Here is a 21,725-nt window from a genome sequence, read left to right on the forward strand (position 1 = left end):
TTTTTTTTTTTTTTTTTTTTTACCTTAAAATTATTCGTTTAATTTCGTAACATATCGTGGAGATCGGATTTTATAAAAATATTTTCACGTAATTATATAAAATATATCGTTAGTTATTTCCGTGACGTAGATGACTTCCTTATTCTCATCCTCACCCTTCGTCTTTCTTATCATTCTATCATAAATTATTTATCTACAAAAATAATAATTTAAAAAAATAAGAATATTAAAATATCATAAGAAAAATAAATATAATATTTAAAATTAAATGACCTATTTACCTCATATAAATTTAAATGATGGATAAATACGACGTTTAGAGATATATTAGAGTTTATTTATATATTATACGAGAAAAATGGGTAAAAACCAGAAAAATATGTTTCTTGTCTATCTTAGTGTCGGAGTTTATTTATATATTATACGAGAAAAATGGGTAAAAACCATAGATGATGACGAAAAATATGTTTCTTGTCTTAGTGTCAGTAAATTGGACGTAAATTGTTAGTACTATATTTTAAAATTTTCTTCTTTTTTTACTGATTGTTTTGTTACAATGGTATAATAAGTTCTCATGGAGCTGCTTTGTGCTTCCCTTAAAAACCTCATATTAATGAAGATAGTATTCCTCACTCATAAACGTATGATCTTCCACTAAATTAATTAATGTGGGACTCACTCCTAATAATCCTTAACAGATATATAGACAGATTTAATCCATCTCTTATTAGAATATATAAAAAAATAATATCGCTCCTTTTAAAAGTTTATTAATATTTTTGAATGGAAGGTATCTTCAATTTAATACTTTAGAATTTTCATTTATTCTTGGAAATAAAAAATGGTGGAGGCACGTGAGTTAGAGAGACGAGGTTCCTCCGATCGCCTATATAGATGGCCGAAGAACACTGAATCAGTCGAATCAAGATGAACTGATCATCATTTTTTTACCATCTCAAACAGTTCCACGATTTCTCTCTAGTTGTTCTTCTTTTTGCTACCGTTTTCGATCGTACCTTCTCTGTTTCCGTTCGTTCTCGAAGATCGAAGGCATTGAAGTAAGTTTCTGGTCGCTCCTTTTCGTGCTTCGTTTCTTTCTGAAGAAATGTTCACTTTCCATTAATGTGTTTTGTTATGTGGTTTCTGAATTTGGTAAAGGCGGAATCGATTTTATGGCCATTTCAGATTCTTCATTTTCTGCTCATTTCATTGGTCGATTGTGAACTTTTGCCTTCAGTGGATTATTGTCTGTTATTCTGGTTGATGATGATGATTGAGGGTTTCCATTTTCACTAAAATTGGGGTGTTTTGATTTCCTTACGAGTGTTTTGTGGAATGTTATGAAGACTTTTGTTCTTGGATTTTTTAGATTGTTGAAATTTCTCCGTGTCGTTCATGATCACTATAACTGTGAAGATTTTGAAATTGGAACTTCAGCTGTAGGGTTTATTGTTACAGAAATCCGTTCTTGAATGGTAGCTTTCGACCTATGGATCATGATTCCTGTAATTTCATATGATTTAATGGAACAAAACGAATCCTCTTCTGTTTTCCTTCAGATTCTGCCTTTAGGGATCTCTATTTCTTCGTCTAGTTCATATTTTGGTTGTTGAATTTTCATTAATCAGTTGCATAGTTTTTTTTCATTCCCGATGATTTATTCCTGAAATTTGTTCTTCATTACGTGGTAGTGAAAGGTTCTTAGTTATTTGGTAACTTGTTTCAGGTCTGATATGAAGAAAGGCTTGCTTTCAACCTCTTAATCATTGTGTATTTCCGATTAGTCTGCTAGTTTTTCTCCGCTTGTACTGACTGAGCTTGAGAAGTTCACTTCAACCACGATGGGCCTCTCCAGTCTTCCAGCTCCATCTGAAGGAGTCCTAAACGCAATTCTCATAAACGCTGCACTATCCATTTCCATCTTCAAATGCATTGTTCGTTTGATCCTTCACATTTTAGGAATCCGTTTCTCATCGCCATCATCCTTAGTCCCATCTACAGATTCCTTTGAAAATTCCTCAGAGTTGGGAGATTCCAACTTTGGCTCCTCTTGGAGTTACCTCGAGATGTTTCGGAACAGATATCCAAGTATTAGGTTTGATAAAGTACAGGGCTCCGAACGTCTCGAACACGACTGCTCGGTCTGTTTAACTCAATTTGAACCTGAATCAGAGATAAATCACTTATCTTGTGGCCATCTTTTTCACACAGAATGCTTGGAGAAGTGGCTAGATTACTGGAACATCACATGTCCTCTTTGCAGAACTCCTCTAATGTCAGAAGAAGAGAAATCGTGCTTTTGGTGAGCGTTTAGTGTGCTAGAATCTAGTTAGGGGAAACTCATGTACAGCATACTCTTGAACGCGTTTCCTACCTTCTTCGAGTATGATATTTTAAGTTTGGTGTGTCTTACTGGTCTTAGAGACCAAAGTTTTGTCACTGTAAATATATGTTTATGAAGTTTTGCTTCTGGCTTGTGCCTTTAGCTTTGAGTTAATGCACTGTTTCTTCACTGTCTTTGTATATGGAATTGAATGAGTATGCAAAAAGTTTTTCAAGTCCTGTTTGTTGGATATTGGGATTGGCAGCACGAGCAGCCATTTCTTAGAATTATTGTGTTCAGTGATGCTGGCGATTGTTCAAATCTTGGTGGGTAACTAAGATTGATACCTCCACCTTATGCTCCCTCTTTGCATTGTGTAAACAATCGTTAAGCTTTGTAAAACTGTAATTAGAGCTGTTTGATCGAAATCAAGCAGCTCCATCCATGAGCTTTGATTATTTTCCATCCTTCTTTTGGCCACCATGATAATGAAGGTCATATGCTTCTTTCTAGCTGCCAGTTCCCAACAAGTCTTCTTCCTTTATTCTTCCATGTAAAGTAAAGTAATTCAAGAGGTATCAGTTAAGTGTTGACATGATCAAATGAATATCTGATAGAGGAGTTGGAAAAAAGAAAAAACTTTTTGGTTTGGCTTTGTGTTCTTATTTAGTTGATTCTTCTGTCAGCTGCTGCTTGTTCTTTTGTAATCTTGTGCTCGTTCGTTGTCGGGTACTACTTACAGATGATTGGCATGTAGTAACCAGTACCCTACTTGGTATGTGAGGTCTCACATTGGTTGGAGGAGAACTAAACATTTTTTATAAGGTTGTGAAAACTCCTCCCTACGATCAATTGGACTATTACAAAGAGTATTAGAGATACTGAGTGGTGTGCCAACAAGGATGCTGGCCCCTAAGGGGTGGATTGTGAGATCACACATTGGTTGGAGAAAAGAACGGAATCTCTTATAAGGGTGTGAAAATCTTTCCCTAGACACGTTTTAAAACATTGAGTGTAAGTTCGAAAGGGAAAAGCTAGAGGACAAAACCCAGAAATTTCTGTTCTCGATAAATGCATCTAAAGAACATCTCAAAAACGACAAACACTGGTTTTTGCAGTGACATTCAAGCTCTCTATTTGAACTTTGCTGCTGTAATGATACAATGACTTATTGCCGAGCCACAGAGAGAGATGGGTATGTATTTCTTCTAAAGGTCAATTGTTGAAGATAAGATTTTGTTTTCACTGGTCTTAGAAGGAAAACATACAGTAAAAACCCATACTTGAAGATGAATTTGACGGTGAACAGGAACTGAAGAGCATAAAATTGTTCAAACCCAGATCTTTTTACAGAAAATAGAGGGAGATTTTGCCTAAACTTAGTTCTTTTACCATTGCACTTTATCCCAAATCGCGAAGGTAATTGGTTTTTAGGTTCATCTAGTATGGAGGATAAAACTCTAGACTCGTGTACAACCCTTGTTACTCGTGCCAAAGAAGGCGCCAAGTGAGCGACAAAAGCGAAAATCCTATCGGCTCAGGTTCGCTCCTCTTTCACGACTGTCCTCACGTGTATTTCCCTTCGTTATCCAAAGTAGTAGAGCTCAAGGCTTTTCGCTTTTTTCAAATTCGCTCTCTATGACGGAACTGCCAGTTCCATTTCACCAATTTTGTCTAGCCCTTCATGGGTTCTCCATTTCTCTACCTCTGTGCCTCTGAACTCTATCATCAACCTCGGTTCATGGCTGTTCCTGAAGCTTGTTCGTGGCCTAACCATCTTGTATTGCGCCGCCGCTTGCGCCTCTCTGGCCCTTGGCAACTATGCGCCGACAAGTTTCTATCGCTATCTCCGTAAGTTTCCAACATGAAAAACATCTCGCATTCTTCGTTGTCTGTACGTGTTTTTTTGAGGGTTTTTCTTGCTTTTTCAAACACGACATCGGTCAGCATTTTGGCTTTTGGTCTGTATAAGTTCGAGTTTTCTCGTGTGGTGTTAATGGGTTATCTGTATTGTGTTCAATAGCTGTTTTAATCTTTATTGTACGTCATTCCAGAAGAGAGGTCTTAATTGGTTCACTGTTCTTCAAGGGTGTTTCATGAAGCAAGCTGGTTTTCATGGATAGTTTCTAGTTTAAGGCCTGCGATAATGAATTCCTAGCCATTATACTTTACATGTATTCAGATCATTCTCTTGCATGATTGTAAGAATTGTAGACTGTTTCTTGCCCGTCTTTGAGTGAGTTTGAAATGGCTTTTAAGAGTACATTTCAAGTCTAAACAATAAATTATGAAGCGTGTGGAAAGTACTTTTGAGCTATTAAAAAACTTAGGTGATTCCTCTGTAAAACCTACAATGTGAAAGCAGGTATATTTGTCGGCACATGCCTCTTGAAAAGATGAGATTTCGTCTCTGCACAGGGCAGAATCATTATGTTGGAGGGTCGCCTATAATGTCGACTCAAAAAGGTAATCAGTTGTTCATTTTTAATTTGATGATCAATTTTTGCTTGGATATGATCAATTTTTTCCTTTGATCACGTTGTTTCTTGACTGACACTTAATATCTTAATGACCGAAAAAGGTTTCATATCAGATTTAGTTTAGTTCTATCTTGTTCTTGTCTTGTTTGTTACTCTGATTGCAATGTAACATACGTTACAGTTGAGGACTATTTCTTAAAATGATGTCTTGGTGCTTATCGGTTATTGTAATGGCCCAAACACACCGCTAGCAGATATTGTTCTCTTTAGGCTTTCCCTTTCGGGCTTCCTCTCAAGGTTTTTAAAATGGGTATACTAGGGAGAGGTTTCCACACCCTTATAAAGAATGTTTTGTTCTCCTCCCTAACCGATGTGAGATCTCACAATCTACCCCTTCGGAGCCCGGCGTCCTCACTGGCATTCGTTCCCTTCTCCAATCAATGTGGGACCCCCAATCCACCCCCCTTCGAGTCCAGTATCCTTGTTGACACACCGCCTCGTGTCCTCCCCTTCGAGGCTCAGCCTCCTCGCTGGCACATTGCCCAGTGTCTTGCTTTTATACCATTTGTAATAGCCCAAGTCCACTGCTAAAGCCCGAAAGGAAAAGCCTAAAGAGGGCAATATCTGCTAGCGGTGGGCTTAGGCTTGGGCTGTTAGTCTTTGTCGTCTTTGTCTTTTTTGAAGCTTGAAAGTTTTCCTCATATGTAGAGCTCCAACAGCAGAAAAATGAACATATAGTTGAATATGCATCTAAAGTTTCAAATTAACTTGCAAGTCTTTTTGTCAATTGGGATATAATTAGGTTGCTGTTAACAGTCATTTAGCTAATATTGCAAATTTGAAATTAACCACTTCAGGACCGTGGACCGTGCCCCATGCAATGAGGCGGACGTACTCTTCCTATATCTTCTCATAAATATGATCTTCTTGCTCTCCTTTCATGTCACTACTTATTGCTTAGAATTGCTGATGAACCCTCAATTGCTTCTGAAGGAGTATGCAAAGTAGTTTGGACTATTGAAGCTGATTTGGAAGCCGATCAACTTCTTTACTTAACTGGGGACCCTATCGCATTAGGCTCGTGGGAACCAAATATGGCGATACAAATGTCTCATGTGGATCATTCTAACTTATGGAAGGCTGAAGTCAAGGTGATGACCGAAGCCGCGGTGTGTTGTATGTTACACTATTATTTTGTTTCATTTCAAAGTCCCCTCTTTACGTTCTTGGCAGATAGCTCGTGGCATAAATTTCAAGTACAATTATTTTATCAAGGAAGAATCATTGCCTTCATCTGTCATCTGGAGAACTGGACCTGAGTTCTCTCTATGCCTACCTCAAACTGCCGAACATAATAAACAAATCGTGGTGAGGGACTCATGGATGAGGTTTGCTATCACACGCCCTTCAGTTTTCACATGGGATTCATGGATAGAGGAACTGCCATCGAAATCTTTTCCACCAGAAGGTAATATCTCATTTTGATTTCTATCGTCAAGCAAATTCCTCTCTTAAAATGCTTCTGAACACTTAAATGCTTCCAGTGATTTGACAGATGAATGTGTATTTGAAGAAGAATGTATTGAGAGTGATTCTATTGAGCCCAACATAAATTTAAATGGTACCGTGATATATGATAAATTATACTCTGATCATGAGGAACTGATGGATTCTACAAGTCAGAGCTCGGAATCTCATAGACATCAACCTATTGAGGAACCGTGGTTAATTCAGCTACCCCTCTTTTTTGATGCATCTAAGAATGTGTTGGAATTGGGACCGGATCTGCTGAAAAATGATGTTATTGTAAAAGAAGAGACGACACTACTAGAAACTCGAGATCACCTATTGGAAGATGCAGCGAATCTGCTGCCTGCAGCTGGGGTTGATACAACGTTGGACCCTATTTCTACCGTCATACTGATTAATTCATCAATATGCACCATGCAGCGGATTGCTGTGTTGGAGGAAGGAAAATTGGTAGAGCTGCTACTGGAACCGGTTAAAAGCAATGTCCAGTGTGATAGTGTGTATTTAGGGGTTGTCTCAAAGCTTGTTCCTCACATGGGTGGTGCATTTGTAAATATTGGAAACACTAGACCTTCTCTAATGGACATTAAGCAAAACAGAGAACCTTTCATCTTCCCTCCTTTTCGTCAAAGGATAAATAAACGAGTGGTCAATGGCTCCATACAAGGACAACTAACATCACAAGATGAAAGTATATTGATTAATACAAAAACCGATGGTGTTGATGACCACGAGGACAATGAAGTTGAGGATGGCTTTGATGTTTCAGAGGTTCTTAGAGAAAATGTGAATGGGAGCGTTGTAGATGATGACGGTGATCTAGATGCCGACTTTGAAGACTGCGTAGATGATAAGGTACATCAAGACGGCAATGCTAGCAACAGTTATTCAGCTACTGCAAATTATTCCCACGGTTCTCAATCGTCTCTTCTCCAAGATGAAAAGGATTCTAAGCAGACAGTAACCGCTGAAAATAAATGGTTCCAAGTTCGGAAAGGCACCAAAATAATAGTGCAGGTTGTCAAAGAGGGGCTAGGGACTAAAGGTCCGACACTGACTGCTTACCCACAGCTAAGAAGCCGATTTTGGGTATGTTCCTCAAGATTTGTGCTTCAAGCATGAACTACTATTTATTTTAGTATATACTTTTTTCTTAACATCATCATATCAAACATTTTTCTAGGTGTGCTCTGAACCAAGTTCCTTGGCTTGCAGATATTGTTAACTCGTTGTGGTAGAATTGGCATCTCCAAGAAAATTTCTGGTGTCGAGCGTACGCGCTTAAGAGTTATAGCTAAAACCTTGCAGCCTCAAGGTTTTGGTTTGACTGTAAGAACAGTTGCTGCTGGTCATTCTTTAGAAGAATTACGAAAAGATTTGGAGGGTCTGATTTCAACATGGAAAACTATAACAGAACATGCAAAATTAGCTGCTCTAGCTGCAGATGAAGGCGTTGAGGGAGCAGTTCCTGTAATTCTCCATAGGGCTATGGGACAAACACTTTCAGTTGTTCAAGATTATTTTAATGAGAAGGTGGTTCTATGATTTATTATAATTCATTCTTGTCTATGTTGTGCCATTACTTAAACTGCAGGATTATAGCTGAACAACCAACCGACATTCCTGTCCTGTTTTTTTTTTTTTTTCAATTAATTTTCAGGTTAAAAGGATGGTAGTCGACTCTCCAAGGACGTATCACGAGGTACATTTTGATTTCAGCACTAGGTGATGTTGTATTTAAAAAATGGAGTTCGTTGCGTGAACGTGCACTAAGAGAGTACTGCAGAACTTGTCAGTAGTCTGCTTCTTTCAAACTAGAAATATTTCTTCCCTTTCTCAACGTCTCCAATTTTTTTTTTTTTTTTTCAAATAATTGATCTTAGCCTTCTGAATATAGTATTAAATGAGATAAGATAAATCCATGTCTAATTATCCCATGACGATGAACACGCGTAATAAAGTGATTGTACTTCATGATCAGCTATTGTTAATTATAAATTATGCAGATGGATTGCATCTGAATGTTTATTTATCAACATGTGTAATTTTTTTGTGCTGTCATCGTGTTCCTAAATGTGCAAACCGTTGTACATTGTTTTTCCAGGTCACTAATTACCTTCAGGAAATTGCTCCGGATCTATGTGATCGAGTCGAGTTATTTAAGGAAAGAATACCTCTTTTTGATAAATTCAATATTGAAGAGGAAATCAATAGTATGCTCAGTAAAAGGTGAGTTTTGTTAGCCTTGCTTATGTAACCAGTTAATATATGCAATCGATCACTACTCATGCAGCCTGTGTTAATCTCTCTTGCTTATCCTAATCTCCATATGTTTATATTTAATAGAAAAGAAACAGAATCTTTAATGCAAGGTTAAAAAATTCAAGATGAGCCTTACAGTTCCATATGATCAAATAGATACCTTCTATGGTCTGGCTTCAAGCCATCAAATTATGAACTTAATGACTTAAAACTCTCGTATCTTTGGAACCTGGTTTGCTTGTGTTATGGGGGGCGAAGTATCCTTAGAGATGGGCTCCCACGACCTTGATTATCCAAATAAAAAGAAGATAATGAACGAAGTATCAGGAGAAAGAGAAGACCTCCATTTTAAATAATAACCTGTCTATTTTAATCTCCATTCATCTGCCCATGTTGATTAATGGTCCTTGAAACTGGAAGATGATATATCTTCCCTGTAGGACACCAACTGTTGAGAATGTGAGTCGTAGTGTAACAGTCCAAGTCCTCCGCTAGCAGATATTATCCTCTTTGGGCTTTTCCTTTCAGGCTTACCCTTAAGGTTTTTAAAACGCGTCAGTGAGGACGCTGGATCCCGAAGGTGGGTGGATTGTGAGATCTCATATCGATTGGAGAGAGAGGAACGAGTGCCAGCGAGAACGTTGGGTAGATTGGGAGATCCCACATCGATTGAACGAGTGCCAGTGAGGATGCTGGACCCCGAATGGGGTGGATTGTGAAATCCCACGTTAGTTGGAGAGGAGAATGAAATATTTTTTTATAAGGGTGTGGAAACCTCCCTTAGCAAACACGTTTTAAAATCTTTGAGGGTAACCTCGAAAGAGAAAGCCCAAAGAGGACAATATCTGTTAGTGGTGGGCTTTGACTGTTACACGTAGTCTGATCATTTATTGATTCTCAATAGCATCATTACCCTGTATATAAAATGAATTCAACCTATTACCATGTATATAAAATGAATTCAACCCAATGCAATATCTTTGCTAGTGTTCATTTTATATTACCCAATTCTACTTGTTCACAGGGTTCCACTTGCTAATGGAGGTTCTCTAATAATTGAACAAACTGAGGCTCTAGTTTCCATTGATGTGAATGGAGGGCATGGGGTGTTCGGTCAAGAGACGTCGCAGGAGAAAGCTATTCTAGAGGTCAACCTTGCTGCTGCAAGACAGGTACGTCGGATCGTGATATTTTACATCATGTCTGTATTCCACATGGCTGTAGTTTTCGGCCGAGTTCCACATGCCCACCATATAAAGTGCACTCTATTGGAATATCTTCCTAAATTTTGCATTTTGCTAAGATATTTAAGTGTAATGTATGATAGCCTCTCTGGGTTTTTTGGTTGATATATATTTTGTTTGTAGTTATTATTAAATATCTGATTGGCAACAAATACTTTCAGATAGCAAGGGAATTACGATTGAGAGATATTGGTGGAATAATTGTTGTAGATTTCATTGACATGGCAGACGAATGTAAGTTCATTTTCCCTGTGTAACTTTGCATATTAAAGTGATCGGATATGTACTTCAACTTGCGGAACATAGAATTATTTGCATATAAAAGCAAATCTAGAATCTGTAGGTTGATTATATAAAGGCATGAAATCTGCTATGAATTATGAAATGAACTGAAACACTTGTCTACGATCTAGCCTGATACAATCAACTGGTCCTATATGTGAGATCTCACATAAGTTGGGGAGGAGAACGAAACATTCTTTATAAGAGTGTGGAAATCTCTTCCTAGCAGACGCGTTTTAAAAACCGTGAGGGAAATCCCAAAGAGTATCTACTAGCGGTGGGCTTGAGCTGTTAAAAATGGTATCAGAGCCAAACACTAGGCGATGTGCTAGCGAGGAGGCTGAGCTCCGAAGGGGGTGGACACGAGGCGGTGTGCCAGCAAGGATGTTGGGCCTCGAAGGGGGGTGGATTAGGGGTCCCATATCGATTTGAGAAGGGAATGAGTGTCAGCAAGGACGTTGGGCTCCAAAGGGAGGTGGATTGTGAGATCCCACATCGGTTGGGGAGGAGAACGAAACCACTTTATAAGGGTGTGGAAACCTCTCCCTAGCAGACGCGTTTTAAAAACCTTGAGAGAAAACAAAAAAAAAAATAATATCTACTAGCGGTGGGCTTGAGCTGTTAAAGCTCTTTCACTGGAACTATGTGCTCAAAAAGTGAGAGAAGCTTGTTTAATCAAGGAAATTGGGTAGTGTTACTGAAAATATCTTCATTTTTGTTACTGTCATTGGAGGCATGGAGAATAGTCAAGCTTATGTCTATCTTTCTAATTAATGACATGGGATTCTTTTGTTTCAGCAAATAAGAGGTTAGTCTATGAAGAAATAAAGAAGGCGGTTGAGAGAGACAGGTCGATGGTGAAGGTTTCTGAGTTATCAAGGCATGGACTCATGGAAATTACAAGGAAGAGGGTATCTATCCTAAATTCTCCTTTATTCCCCATTATCTTTCCCTGATAATAGTGTAAGTAATCACTGAAGAACCAAGTTCTTTATTCAGACCTTAAAGTTGTAGTGTTTGGTGGACAGGTTCGGCCAAGTGTAACGTTTATGATCAGTGAACCGTGTGCTTGCTGTCATGCAACTGGAAGAGTCGAAGCTTTGGAAACCTCGTTTTCGAAAATCGAGCAGGAAATCTGTCGACAGCTTGTAAGTAATATATTTTACATCGAGTGATCTTCATACAATATTAACAGGCGATCGCCTCCGATTTCAATCTCCCATCTGCCAAATCTCTGGAAAGTCGACTTCGTTTGCGCCATTTTGCATCACTGTCTCTTTCCATTGTGGGCAGGCAACAATGAAGCAGAAACCAGATCCCGAAAATCCAAAATCGTGGCCGAAGTTCATTTTAAGGGTCGACCATCACATGTGTGACTACTTAACTTCGGGCAAAAGGACACGACTCGCAATCTTGAGTAGTTCCTTGAAAGTTTGGATTATTTTGAAGGTACATATGTTTCAAAAAATACATTTTGACCGAACAAGATTCTCTCTTAAAAATCTATATCTTCAAAACAGACTCTGAATATAACGGCTCAAACCCACCGCTAGCGCCTATCTCTTTGTTACACTCAAGGTAGAAAGTATTCTCAAATTTGAAGTTGAAATCTTTCAGGTTGCAAGAGGATTCACAAGAGGTGCATTTGAGGTGAAATCTTTCACAGATGATAAGTTGAGCAGAAGTGAAAATCAAGCGCCTATCTCTTTGTTACAGCCATTAGAGGGTAGAAGCAACAACTCTAGCAAAAAAGTCACCCTCTTTCCAGTTAAAAAGTGGAAAGGGACTGGAAGATAAAAGGACGACGGGATTTTTGCAGCTCGAAATTTCTAAGCCAAGCTCACTGGATCACAGGTCTTTTTACTTGTCATTATCGCTCAAAAAACGTACGTTACATAAATTACTCATCCTTGGTTATGAGCTGAGATGCCTTCAAAAGTGTGGCAATGGCATATACAGATGGTTGTAGTGCTAATCTAGCAGTTTTGTTCTTCTAGAGGTGAACTTTTATGCTCTTTCTTGGCTGCTCTACAACTGATGTAGCTTCTGGATTCAATTTTGAACGCTATCTATTACTGATAATTGTGATGATTGGTATAAATTCTGAAGTAAAAAGTTCATGGTTCAAAATTTGCTCTCATCCATCACCATGCATCTCTTTTTTTGCTTCTTTTTTCAGCTTTCAATCTTCACTGCTTCTTATAGTCGACATCGATGGCCGACCGTTCTTCGACTATGGGGGAAGGGGGAAGATTCTTTGACAGACAGAAAAGTTTTCCATTCAGACCCTACAGGGGACCTTTTCTTAAAGAAGAGTTTCCTCTTGGGACATCAATATAATGACAATTGAAAGATGGGGGCCAGTAGTAGGAGCTTTTCTGAGTAAAAAGATAATCACCTGAAACAGAAGTGAAATAATGTATGGCATTTGGTGAATGGGACTTTGGACATCCATCTTCACTTGGAAATAAGATCCAAGTTCCTGTGATTCAATGCTCTAATTCCGAGACCACCATGCAGTCCTGAGCTTTTGGAGGCTAAATCCCATATCCAAACTCGTAGGGACGCTCAATGTGAGATCCCACATCGATTGGAAAGGGGAACGAACATTTTTTACAAAGGTGTAGAAACTTCTTTCTAACGTAAAATTCCATATCCAAACTCGTAGGGACGCTCAATGTGAGATCCCACATCGATTGGAAAGGGGAACGAACATTTTTTACAAAGGTGTAGAAAATTCTTTCTAACGTAAAATCTCATATCCAAACTCGTAGGGACGCTCAATGTGAGATCCCACATCAATTGGAAAGGGGAACGAACATTTTTTACAAAGGTGTAGAAACTTCTTTCTAACGTAAAATTCCATATCCAAACTCGTAGGGACGCTCAATGTGAGATCCCACATCGATTGGAAAGGGGAACGAACATTTTTTACAAAGGTGTAGAAAATTCTTTCTAACGTAAAATCTCATATCCAAACTCGTAGGGACGCTCAATGTGAGATCCCACATCAATTGGAAAGGGGAACGAACATTTTTTACAAAGGTGTAGAAACTTCTTTCTAACATATGCGTTTTAAAACTTTAAAGGAAGTCACTTCAATTTCGAGACCACCATGTAGTTCTAAGCTTTTGGAGGCTTAAGACCGTTAGAGATGCTCAATGTGAGATCCAGCATCAGTTATAGAGGGGAACGAAACATTCTTTATAAGGGTGTGAAAACTTCTCCTTGACATATGCGTTTTAAAATTAAAACTTTGAAGGAAACTCCAAAAGGAAAAGTTTAAAGAGAACAATAATGAACGTATACTATAACAGAATACTAGAAAGAACCGAGACCACCTCTAGATTCATCAAAGATTGCTTTCTCAATGAGCGGCATCAAAACCCATATTTTCGTTTTCCTGCTTAAGCCATTGTAACTATGTTTAATCGAGAAAGATGAGAACTAAAGTATTAAAATATAAATGAGTCAACAAAAACAATTCACATTTTCTGGATTACATGAATACAACCTTTTTCTTGCTATCAAATAACTTTACAGGTAAGGTAGCTGAATAATCTTACCTCTTTCAAAAGCCCCTATAGGATCTCCAAATTAAAGAAGAAAGAATGTAAAACGATTCTCGAACACTTCGACGACTACAAATTCTCTCAGTTCGAAAAGCTTATCAAATGAAGAATTGAGAGAGAGATATTCCATAGAGCACCAGCTGCAAGAAATAGAACAACTGCACATGCCTACATGAACTAACTTAAAATGGTAAATATCTGTTATAGGTGGTCTGCACCTTTCATGTAACTCACTTCAAGCAAACAGTAGAATCAGTCTTTTCCTTCTCTCTAAAACATTCTCCAGTCAATACCAACTCTTCCCCCCTCATATTCTTTTTTACTGATCCACAATTGCTGGGAGCTCTCCCAAAAATCCCAATATTAATTTTTTTAAAGAACTTCTGATATGTTGTTGTTACCTAGTAGTTACTTGGCCAATTGATCTGTGAGTGTTGAGGTTGTTGATAAATGCTACCTCCTCCTGGTCCTACCGTATCAACTCCTCCAGCCACAGCCGGTGACTGTTGCAGGAGAGGGTGAACTGATGCTGCAGTTACTGCTTGTGCTGGGTGATAGATGCTGGCGAATGTGCCATGACCTGTCTGTGTTGGGGTAAAGGTCACATGTTGACCTTGTGGTGGAAGGTTGTAGAATGAATTTGTGGGCAAGCTCGATAAGTCTCTTCCGGGTGCGCCAATCCATACTGCTGAACCTTCGCTCTACATAGGAAGAGGACAGAGATTCAATTATTCGTCTGTCATAAAACTTCAAGATATTACACAGAATGCTAGTAAGGCCACTTCATATTTCTTACACTATATTCTTGAAACAGTTTCTTTGATACTTTTTTCAATTATAAAATAATTAGAAAGATGTTCTTTGTTCACTTTGAATCTGTTAGTACTTGAGAAAATAGTTACTCATCATGTATCAGCAGTTGTTTAATAATTTTTTTAACAAAAGACATGCAAACAGTGACATATTGCTTCTCCTTTCGTTTCCCTAAAAGTTTCATTTTTTATGCATTAAATTGTTACTAAAAGAATAAAGATGCTAATTTGAAGAGAATGAAAATCAAAGGGCAACACCAACCTGTGGTCCAGTGATGTATACATTATTTTCCTTGAACTGCGATGCACCAAGGTCCTCATTAGCGGTGGTATTTCCAGCTGGTGCAGCAGTGCTTGGGCTATAACCAGGTGCTGAAGAGCCATAGGGACCATAACCACTAGGCACGCCAATGTGAGATGAGTTACCAGGATTGGCTCCCATCTTGTATTGTGGAATTGAATATTTAACTGCAGCAGATGCCGGTGGTGGAGCTGGATAGATACTGCCTCCTTGAGGTTGCTGAGGAAATGCATTATTGCCAACAAATTGATGGATAGGAGGAGGTGGAACATAGAACGGGGAGAAATAATGACCATATGGTAGGTAGTTGGGAGGATAATGAGAAATATGGAGCCCTGTTGGAGGTCGAAAGACGGGGACAGGCTGCTGAGTCACAGCTATAGAGCTTTGCATGAGCCCAGCTGCTTGAGTTAACATTGCTGTTGGACCAGCCGTAGTCAGAACCACACCCTACAAGCAAATAAACAATAGCATAAAAACAAGTAAAGGTATTTGCACTGCTCCCAGTGCGGTTCTTGTTTAGTATGAAAGCAAAACACGTACGAGATTATCACTACAGCAATCTAGTATAAGAGAACCGAAGATGAACTAAGCACCAACGTCTACAGGATAGACATAGGGGGGTTCTTATCCCCTATAGAGTTCCCTAAAGAGGAGATGATTGATTAAGACAGCAAGCAGCTTATGAAACTAGGCATATAGAAGAGAGGCGTAAAAATTTAGAGTTCTCCAGGTGTAATTAAAATAGTAAGAAAAAAGACGAGCAAACAAAAAAGAAGAACAACGTCCTAGAAAGTTGATAATTTAACGGCAACTGGATCTTCAAGAAGTCAATAGTCGCCCCATAGTAACAATTAACCCCTCATAACATTTATCTTAATGAAGACCTAAAAGAATAATAATAAAAAAAATCCTGAGTAGATACCTCTTGAGGAGATTGAGAGCTTGAAGGAGACAACAGTGCAACATTGCCATTGTACTTAGCAGCAACTCCAGGAGAAAGAAAGGGGGAAAGTCGACCGTCATTCTCACCTGATCGGTAAAACTGGTTATAGTAACTTGAAGGGTCAAAATGTTGTTGAACCTACAAGAAAAGTAGCAAATATGACATCTCCAATAAACCTTTTAGGACAGTGAAACTAATTGAAATGAACAGACACCAAAAAGACGAAATAGCCACTCCAAATCAATACTAAAAATGTTACAAGTTAACCATACAAAACTTAAAAGATTGGCATATAATAAGCATTATGTTGAGTGCTCACAACGAAGTTGGGAAGACGAGAAGCATCACGGCCCTGAGAATCAGAGTTTTCAACTGCTGCAATCTGACTCCCAACTACAGGGGAGATGAAACCAAAACTGTAACCTGAAGAAGTTTGAGCAACGGAGTTTGTATGGCCTCCAGACGGTAATACTGTCTCCTGCTTTAAATCATTGTACTCGTGAATTGTGCTTGATGGAAGTTCTCCTCCAGTGGGTGATAAATTCTCGGGCACATGCGAGGGAGATTGTGGACGATCAGGAGAATCTACTTCTTCAGTACTTCTTTGTGCATTAGGATAACTGAAATGAAATCATGTAAATTTTGTAAAGAAAAGGCAGTCGCACCAATTTCTAATCATTTGAGTGCATCAAAAATTATTCTACTACGAGACATTATATTCTTCGTTAATTATTCAACACACATCCAACCTCCCCAAACAAAATTGATTCAATATGAGAAGTGAAATATCCAACCAATGCCATAGTTAAAAACAAATTAAGATCTGTAATTGCCAACCTTGAAGTTACTTCCTCTACATTTTCATCAGCATCCACTGAAGCTTCAGAAACGGGTGTATGTCTCTGGTCACTCTCCAGACCGTTTGGAACAACGGCAGAAACTCCGAAACCAATGCCAAAACTTCCAAAGCTTAGCTTCGATCTTTCAGAATCAGGAACCTGGATGTGGTTTGGAAGAATAACAAGCTGACTTTTTGATACATGCAACTCTTCCAATTTCTTCTGCAATTTTGAAGTAGCATCTTCTGAATCAAGGATCCTCGAAGCAGGCTCTAAATGTTCAGTGTCATTAAAGGCAACACCTGAAACCTCAGATGCAGCAGCAGCCGCACTGACAGTTCTCAATTGCTGGATAACTGAACTTGCGGTCTTTGGTTTCCATTCCTTATTAGAACTAGCTGTTATGGATGTAAACCATGTACAAGAAGTCACAATTATGTACATGTTAACTTTTTGGTAAAGATCAAAAAATAAAATCAAGTGGACAAAACAAGCCTAGAATTTCAACCAAGTGGTCATGATTTTGAGATATTAAAGATTATATGAATTTCCTAACTACTATATTGTAATACAAGACAATGATTTTGAGTTTTCATCGTTATTGAACATTGAGATCAAAGAATATTTTGCTATGAATGAGAGAACACATTATCTGTACCCCCTTCTTCATCCAGCATTGGGAAGGCTGAAGTCCTGAGGAAGAACGAATTGATAGTTTAGGATCCTCAATGGTGTGTTTTGTGTAATTACTACAGAGGTGTGAATTTCCAAGGAACATCTGGGGTAATATCTTCCAAACGTTTTGGTGTTACTCTATCTCCAAACAAAAATTACCAGGAAGAACGAATTGATAGTTCTTTCTTTCCTTGACGATGATTGCCTTCACTTTCAGGGACTAGCTAGGTCTTGAAAGGATGTTGGAGCGTAGCTCATTTCAATGCTTCTTTTGAGTGTTTCCAATGGAATTTATTTACTACTCCTTGAAGATTATTGTTTATTCTTAACAGTTGTAACCACATTTTTAACTTCAAGCATTGTCACATGAAGTAGTTAAATCATGCATATAGAGGAACCGATACATAACTAATTTCATACCTTTATGAGGACCAATTACTTGTTGTGGACGTTTATTATGATTAGAAGGTAAACTAACGGAGGAGTTGCCCTGCATTGACACAGAAGGAGGCAAAATCTCATTGAGTTGACTCTCCTCAATTTTTGGAGATTTAATTGGTTGATTTTCCTGGGCCAGAGAGTGGCCAATCTCCAAAGTCTCTGTTTCAGCCAACGCAAACAAAACGGATTAGTTTAACCGTAAGTTAAAAGATACCAAAAGTCATAGAATAAGAAAACCAATAGTCCTGTGCTGACCAGGAATTAATTTATTTTTCACGATATTAGCTGTGCTTGGCTCATTAGGTTGCAATGAGCTTCCCCCATCACATTTAATGGTATCCACAGAACCTCGTAGCTGTGCCTCACTGGATGGATCCAAAGACGAGGAGCTCAGTGCTGATGATGAAGATGCCACTGTGATTGGTACTAAGCTGTTATCAGAGTTCACTATGGGCTGCTCACTTGAGGGCCTGGTACTAAATGCATGGTTTGGGTTCTTGTTCGCATTTATAGGAGGCAATGCACTCCCCTTCCCACTTATGTCTGCCAAAGATGAAGTTACTTCAGCAACACGTGTGGCGCCATTTACAACAGATGGAGAGCTGCAAAAGACACCCTTATCATCTACTTGTTCAAAATATTCGTCCTCGAGGTTGCACAAAAATTGCAATTTAGGAGAATCAACTTAAAACAATTAAGAAACAAACTGAAACCATAATCACCTAGTTGCTGGTGTTTTTTCTTTATTTTTTGTCTCTTGAGAAGTCGGCCTGGATAAAGAACCACCCTTCTCGATTGCTTGATTTACTCCATTCTCTTTTCCAGGTCCAGAGTTCCGGCCACCACCAATATCTGATAACAAGTAGAAATTTACGAATAATATAATTAACATAACCAGAATGAACTAATCAATCAGTGAAGAAGAAAATTCAAAAAACATAGGGAGAATTCATAAGAACAAAGTACTGATGCCTTATGAAGAAAGAGCTTCTGCAATTAAACAGGTGTTTGTGGTATCTCAAGTACATCATAACACAAGTAAACAAAAAAAAATTGCTGTGGTGTTTATGATATATAATATAAAATGCAGCAGAAGCAAATATCCAACAGCTTACCATGAGAAATATAACGAGAAGAATTTATACGACCACCTCTACCACCCCTTCCCTGCATGCCTGTTTTCCACCGCAACTCTACAGACTCTCGATTGTTTGCATTCTACAATAACAGTTTTTTGGGTGGGAGGTAGAGAAATAGTTGTTATAGGTTAGAGAACTCATCAAACCAAAAAATAGAATGCATAAGACAGAACCTCAAACAATATGGACTCAGAGATGAATGAACATATTAACAAACAAAACAAGACAGTGATTTGATCAAAGAATGATGAAATGATACTGCCTCTTTATCAATAGTCCTCCACCGAGAAGACGACAATAATAAAAGAGCCCAAGGGATTCAAATAACTCCAACGCTCCCAGAAACGAGATGATATCTACTAAATAAAACGTGGGTACGAGGGGGCATCAACTTGCTGTAAAGGGTGTTACCTCTTTTCTCCTCTCTCGTTTGCTCTTCACTTCATGAAAAGTATCTGAAGAACGACATCAAGACTGTTAGTATCATTTAAAAAATACAAAGAAAAGAAAAAGAAGGGATGAGGGGAAGGAAGGGAGAAAATATTAAAACCTCTTTAAGCCACTAAAATCCATTTAAATAATTATTGGGGGAAGAATTAACATAAAAAAACAAGTTCAAATCAATAGTTTAGAGTACGAGCGACATAATAAATAAAATTCAAGAAACTTCTGGCCAGAGAACAAGCAGCTTCTCTAAAACTTATTGTATAGTAATTTATGTCAAGCCAAAAAATCAGCAATTCAGAAACAAAGATACCAAAGTGAAAGCCAATCAGTAGATGCAAGACATGCATACGGACTAACAAAAGAAACATCAGTAATCAACAAGAAAATCATCAAAAGAAAATCGTGTCCTTGAAATGAAATGAAGATAAATAAGAAAATCATCAAATACCAGGCATGCAGATATAGAGAAACATCAGTAATCAACAACAGCCGGGAAGAAAAACGTTAACTATTCTTAGGATCAAAATTTTTGTGACATGCTCTAGTTGAGAATATGAACTGGAAAAAAGGTTCTCAATAAGAATCAGCCTTCTAAATCTTTGAGAATCCTCCATCTGGTTCTAGAATCTCTAATTTTGGCTATGTTAAATCATAATTTGCAGTTTATTAATATTCTTCCTCGCATTGAAAAAAGTACCTTACAAATCATGAACATCACTATAAATTATCAATATTCCGGCGAAAAAAACACTAGAAATCATGAACCTTGTTCCTAGTATCAACTATTAGAAAAAAAACTCAGATTTCCGATAAATCAACCAATAAATTGAAGAGTAGAGAAAAAAAAGACGACCCAAAATGAAAGCAACCAGTAGGGACCCATTACGACTGCGAGAAATGGAATAAAAGAAGATCCCCAACCCATTGTCATAAACAACCCAAAGCTCCTAGAAATGATTGTAAACTAATAAACGTACAAATCCCGCACAAGAAGAAGTTAAAATGGCTCTAAAGTAAGCTCCACCTTCAAGACAACAAAAGGGATCAGAACCAAGAGAAGATACGTTAATCCAAATGAAGTTAAGCCATTAAATTAAGAAGAAAAAAACACAACAGTAAATCAATGTAAGCTCGAAATCCCACTAGAGCACGAAACGGGAGCTGAAATCCAAGAACCCCACAAACAAGAAGTGGATAAACTCCATAAAACCCACAAAACAGAGAAGGCTACACCAGAGGTTGGATCACAACGATTGAAAGAGCAAACCAATAAAAACCCGAAAGAGAAAAACACTAAAAGAAGCAAAAAAAAAGAAAGAAAGAAAAAAGTACCCTGAAGAAGAAGCTTCTGAGCAGTCTCATTGGGATCCATGGAACATTCTTTAAGCATTGAATAAATCTCGTCATCACTGTGATTGCCCGTGATCTCCTTAATATTATCGATCGTCTTCCTCACACTGCTGGGGATTGAAGCCCTAGACCCACCACCACTCATCCTTCACGACCAAGAAACCCCAAATACAGGAAGAAGAAGAAGAAAGAACACAAAATAAATCTTGAAAGAGAGTGAGAGAAAGAGAGGGCGTAGAAGTGAAGAACAACAATGGAGGGAAACCAGCAAACAGAGATGGGAAAACCAGCTGAGAGAAAGGGGAGAGGGGTTTGTAAGAAAAAAAGAAAATTGATCTATTTGGTGTGAGGAAGACGAGGAAGGAGAGAGTAGTAAAGGACTTTTTGGGTTTTTCACTTTCCTTTTTTTTCTATTTCTATTATTTATTTGTTTCTTATAAATTAATTAATTACATTACAAATTCTATNCTAATATGAAAAATAAAACTATAATTATAAATTATGTAAATTTCAATTTAATTACTTTTTAAAAAATATTTTATTACCTTATTTGTGAATTGGCGTAAAGATATTATAACATTTTATTATATAATCTTTTATTATTTAAGAAAAAATAAACGTTTTAATTTTTTTTTAAATATAATAAACAGCTAATTAATAGTTATTATTATTGTAAGTGAAAAATTAAATTATCATTTTATCCACTTAATTATACTCGAATTAATCTTACTTTTTTATATTTACTATTGTACTACAAATTACTGTCGTAAAAAAATTATTACATCAAATTATGAAAATTAAAAGAAGTGGTTTTAATAATTTTATTTTGATTTTTAAAATTTAGTTAATAATTCAAATGGCTGTTTTAATAAAAAACCATGGTTTAAAAACAGAGTAAATAATAAATATGCACAATTTTCAAAATCTAAAAACCGTCTAATAAATATTTGTCCAATGGGATTTTTTTTAATAAAATTATTTATGAAAATGTTTAAATGTTTATTTTAATTTTATTTGTGAGCTTTTCGTATATTTATCTAAATTAATCATTTTAATCGTCATTGATATAAAATAGCGTTTAT

The 21,725-nt window shown here is 37.5% G+C and overlaps 3 protein-coding genes across 4 annotated transcripts; 2 read left to right on the plus strand and 1 right to left on the minus strand.

Moving 5' to 3' along the window:
- The first annotated feature begins 852 nt into the window (after window positions 1-852).
- Window positions 853-2,558, plus strand: LOC111811823 (probable E3 ubiquitin-protein ligase XERICO). Its single transcript, XM_023698863.1, has 2 exons — window positions 853-1,058; window positions 1,727-2,558. The coding sequence occupies exon 2, from the start codon at window positions 1,842-1,844 to the stop codon at window positions 2,304-2,306; it is 465 nt and encodes a 154-aa protein (XP_023554631.1). The 5' UTR covers window positions 853-1,058; window positions 1,727-1,841; the 3' UTR covers window positions 2,307-2,558.
- Window positions 2,559-3,404: 846 nt separating this feature from the next.
- On the plus strand, window positions 3,405-12,263 carry LOC111811640 (ribonuclease E/G-like protein, chloroplastic). 2 transcript variants are annotated; one of them, XM_023698591.1, is made up of 14 exons: window positions 3,405-4,174; window positions 4,689-4,789; window positions 5,797-5,954; window positions 6,037-6,271; window positions 6,359-7,422; window positions 7,549-7,866; window positions 7,994-8,035; window positions 8,438-8,562; window positions 9,620-9,767; window positions 10,001-10,073; window positions 10,920-11,032; window positions 11,150-11,269; window positions 11,415-11,570; window positions 11,739-12,263. In XM_023698591.1, the coding sequence occupies exons 1-14, from the start codon at window positions 4,008-4,010 to the stop codon at window positions 11,916-11,918; spliced, it is 3,000 nt and encodes a 999-aa protein (XP_023554359.1). In that variant the 5' UTR covers window positions 3,405-4,007; the 3' UTR covers window positions 11,919-12,263. The 2 variants fall into 2 exon arrangements, with proteins under 2 accessions (XP_023554359.1, XP_023554360.1); XM_023698592.1 differs by lacking the exons at window positions 3,405-4,174; window positions 4,689-4,789; window positions 5,797-5,954 and having other exon boundaries at window positions 6,055-6,271; window positions 6,348-7,422.
- A 1,297-nt stretch (window positions 12,264-13,560) lies between these two features.
- Window positions 13,561-20,978, minus strand: LOC111811647 (GBF-interacting protein 1-like). The gene is made up of 11 exons (XM_023698618.1): window positions 20,626-20,978; window positions 19,258-19,301; window positions 18,823-18,925; window positions 18,430-18,559; window positions 17,963-18,309; window positions 17,687-17,866; window positions 16,590-16,989; window positions 16,072-16,372; window positions 15,732-15,890; window positions 14,768-15,256; window positions 13,561-14,394 (listed from the first exon to the last, which is right to left on the minus strand). The coding sequence occupies exons 1-11, from the start codon at window positions 20,786-20,788 to the stop codon at window positions 14,095-14,097; spliced, it is 2,616 nt and encodes an 871-aa protein (XP_023554386.1). The 5' UTR covers window positions 20,789-20,978; the 3' UTR covers window positions 13,561-14,094.
- Between the last annotated feature and the right edge of the window lie 747 nt (window positions 20,979-21,725).

This window comes from Cucurbita pepo, chromosome LG15, assembly GCF_002806865.2.
Source record: "Cucurbita pepo subsp. pepo cultivar mu-cu-16 chromosome LG15, ASM280686v2, whole genome shotgun sequence".
Classification (NCBI taxonomy): domain Eukaryota; kingdom Viridiplantae; phylum Streptophyta; class Magnoliopsida; order Cucurbitales; family Cucurbitaceae; genus Cucurbita; species Cucurbita pepo.

What these genes read in the sequence shown, in the direction of transcription:
- LOC111811823 (XM_023698863.1), top strand. Translation starts at nt 1,842, where the DNA reads ATGGGCCTCTCCAGTCTTCCAGCTCCATCTGAAGGAGTCCTAAACGCA.
- LOC111811640 (XM_023698591.1), top strand. Translation starts at nt 4,008, where the DNA reads ATGGGTTCTCCATTTCTCTACCTCTGTGCCTCTGAACTCTATCATCAA. An exon ending in AAGATTATTTTAATGAGAAG is followed by an intron (nt 7,867 to 7,993) that starts GTGGTTCTATGA and finishes ATTAATTTTCAG; the next exon opens with GTTAAAAGGATGGTAGTCGA. An exon ending in TGGAAATTACAAGGAAGAGG is followed by an intron (nt 11,033 to 11,149) that starts GTATCTATCCTA and finishes TTTGGTGGACAG; the next exon opens with GTTCGGCCAAGTGTAACGTT.
- LOC111811647 (XM_023698618.1), bottom strand. Translation starts at nt 20,788, where the DNA reads ATGAGTGGTGGTGGGTCTAGGGCTTCAATCCCCAGCAGTGTGAGGAAG. An exon ending in GCTCTCAATCTCCTCAAGAG is followed by an intron (nt 15,257 to 15,731) that starts GTATCTACTCAG and finishes ATTTGCTTGTAG; the next exon opens with GGTGTGGTTCTGACTACGGC. An exon ending in TATACATCACTGGACCACAG is followed by an intron (nt 14,395 to 14,767) that starts GTTGGTGTTGCC and finishes CTTCCTATGTAG; the next exon opens with AGCGAAGGTTCAGCAGTATG.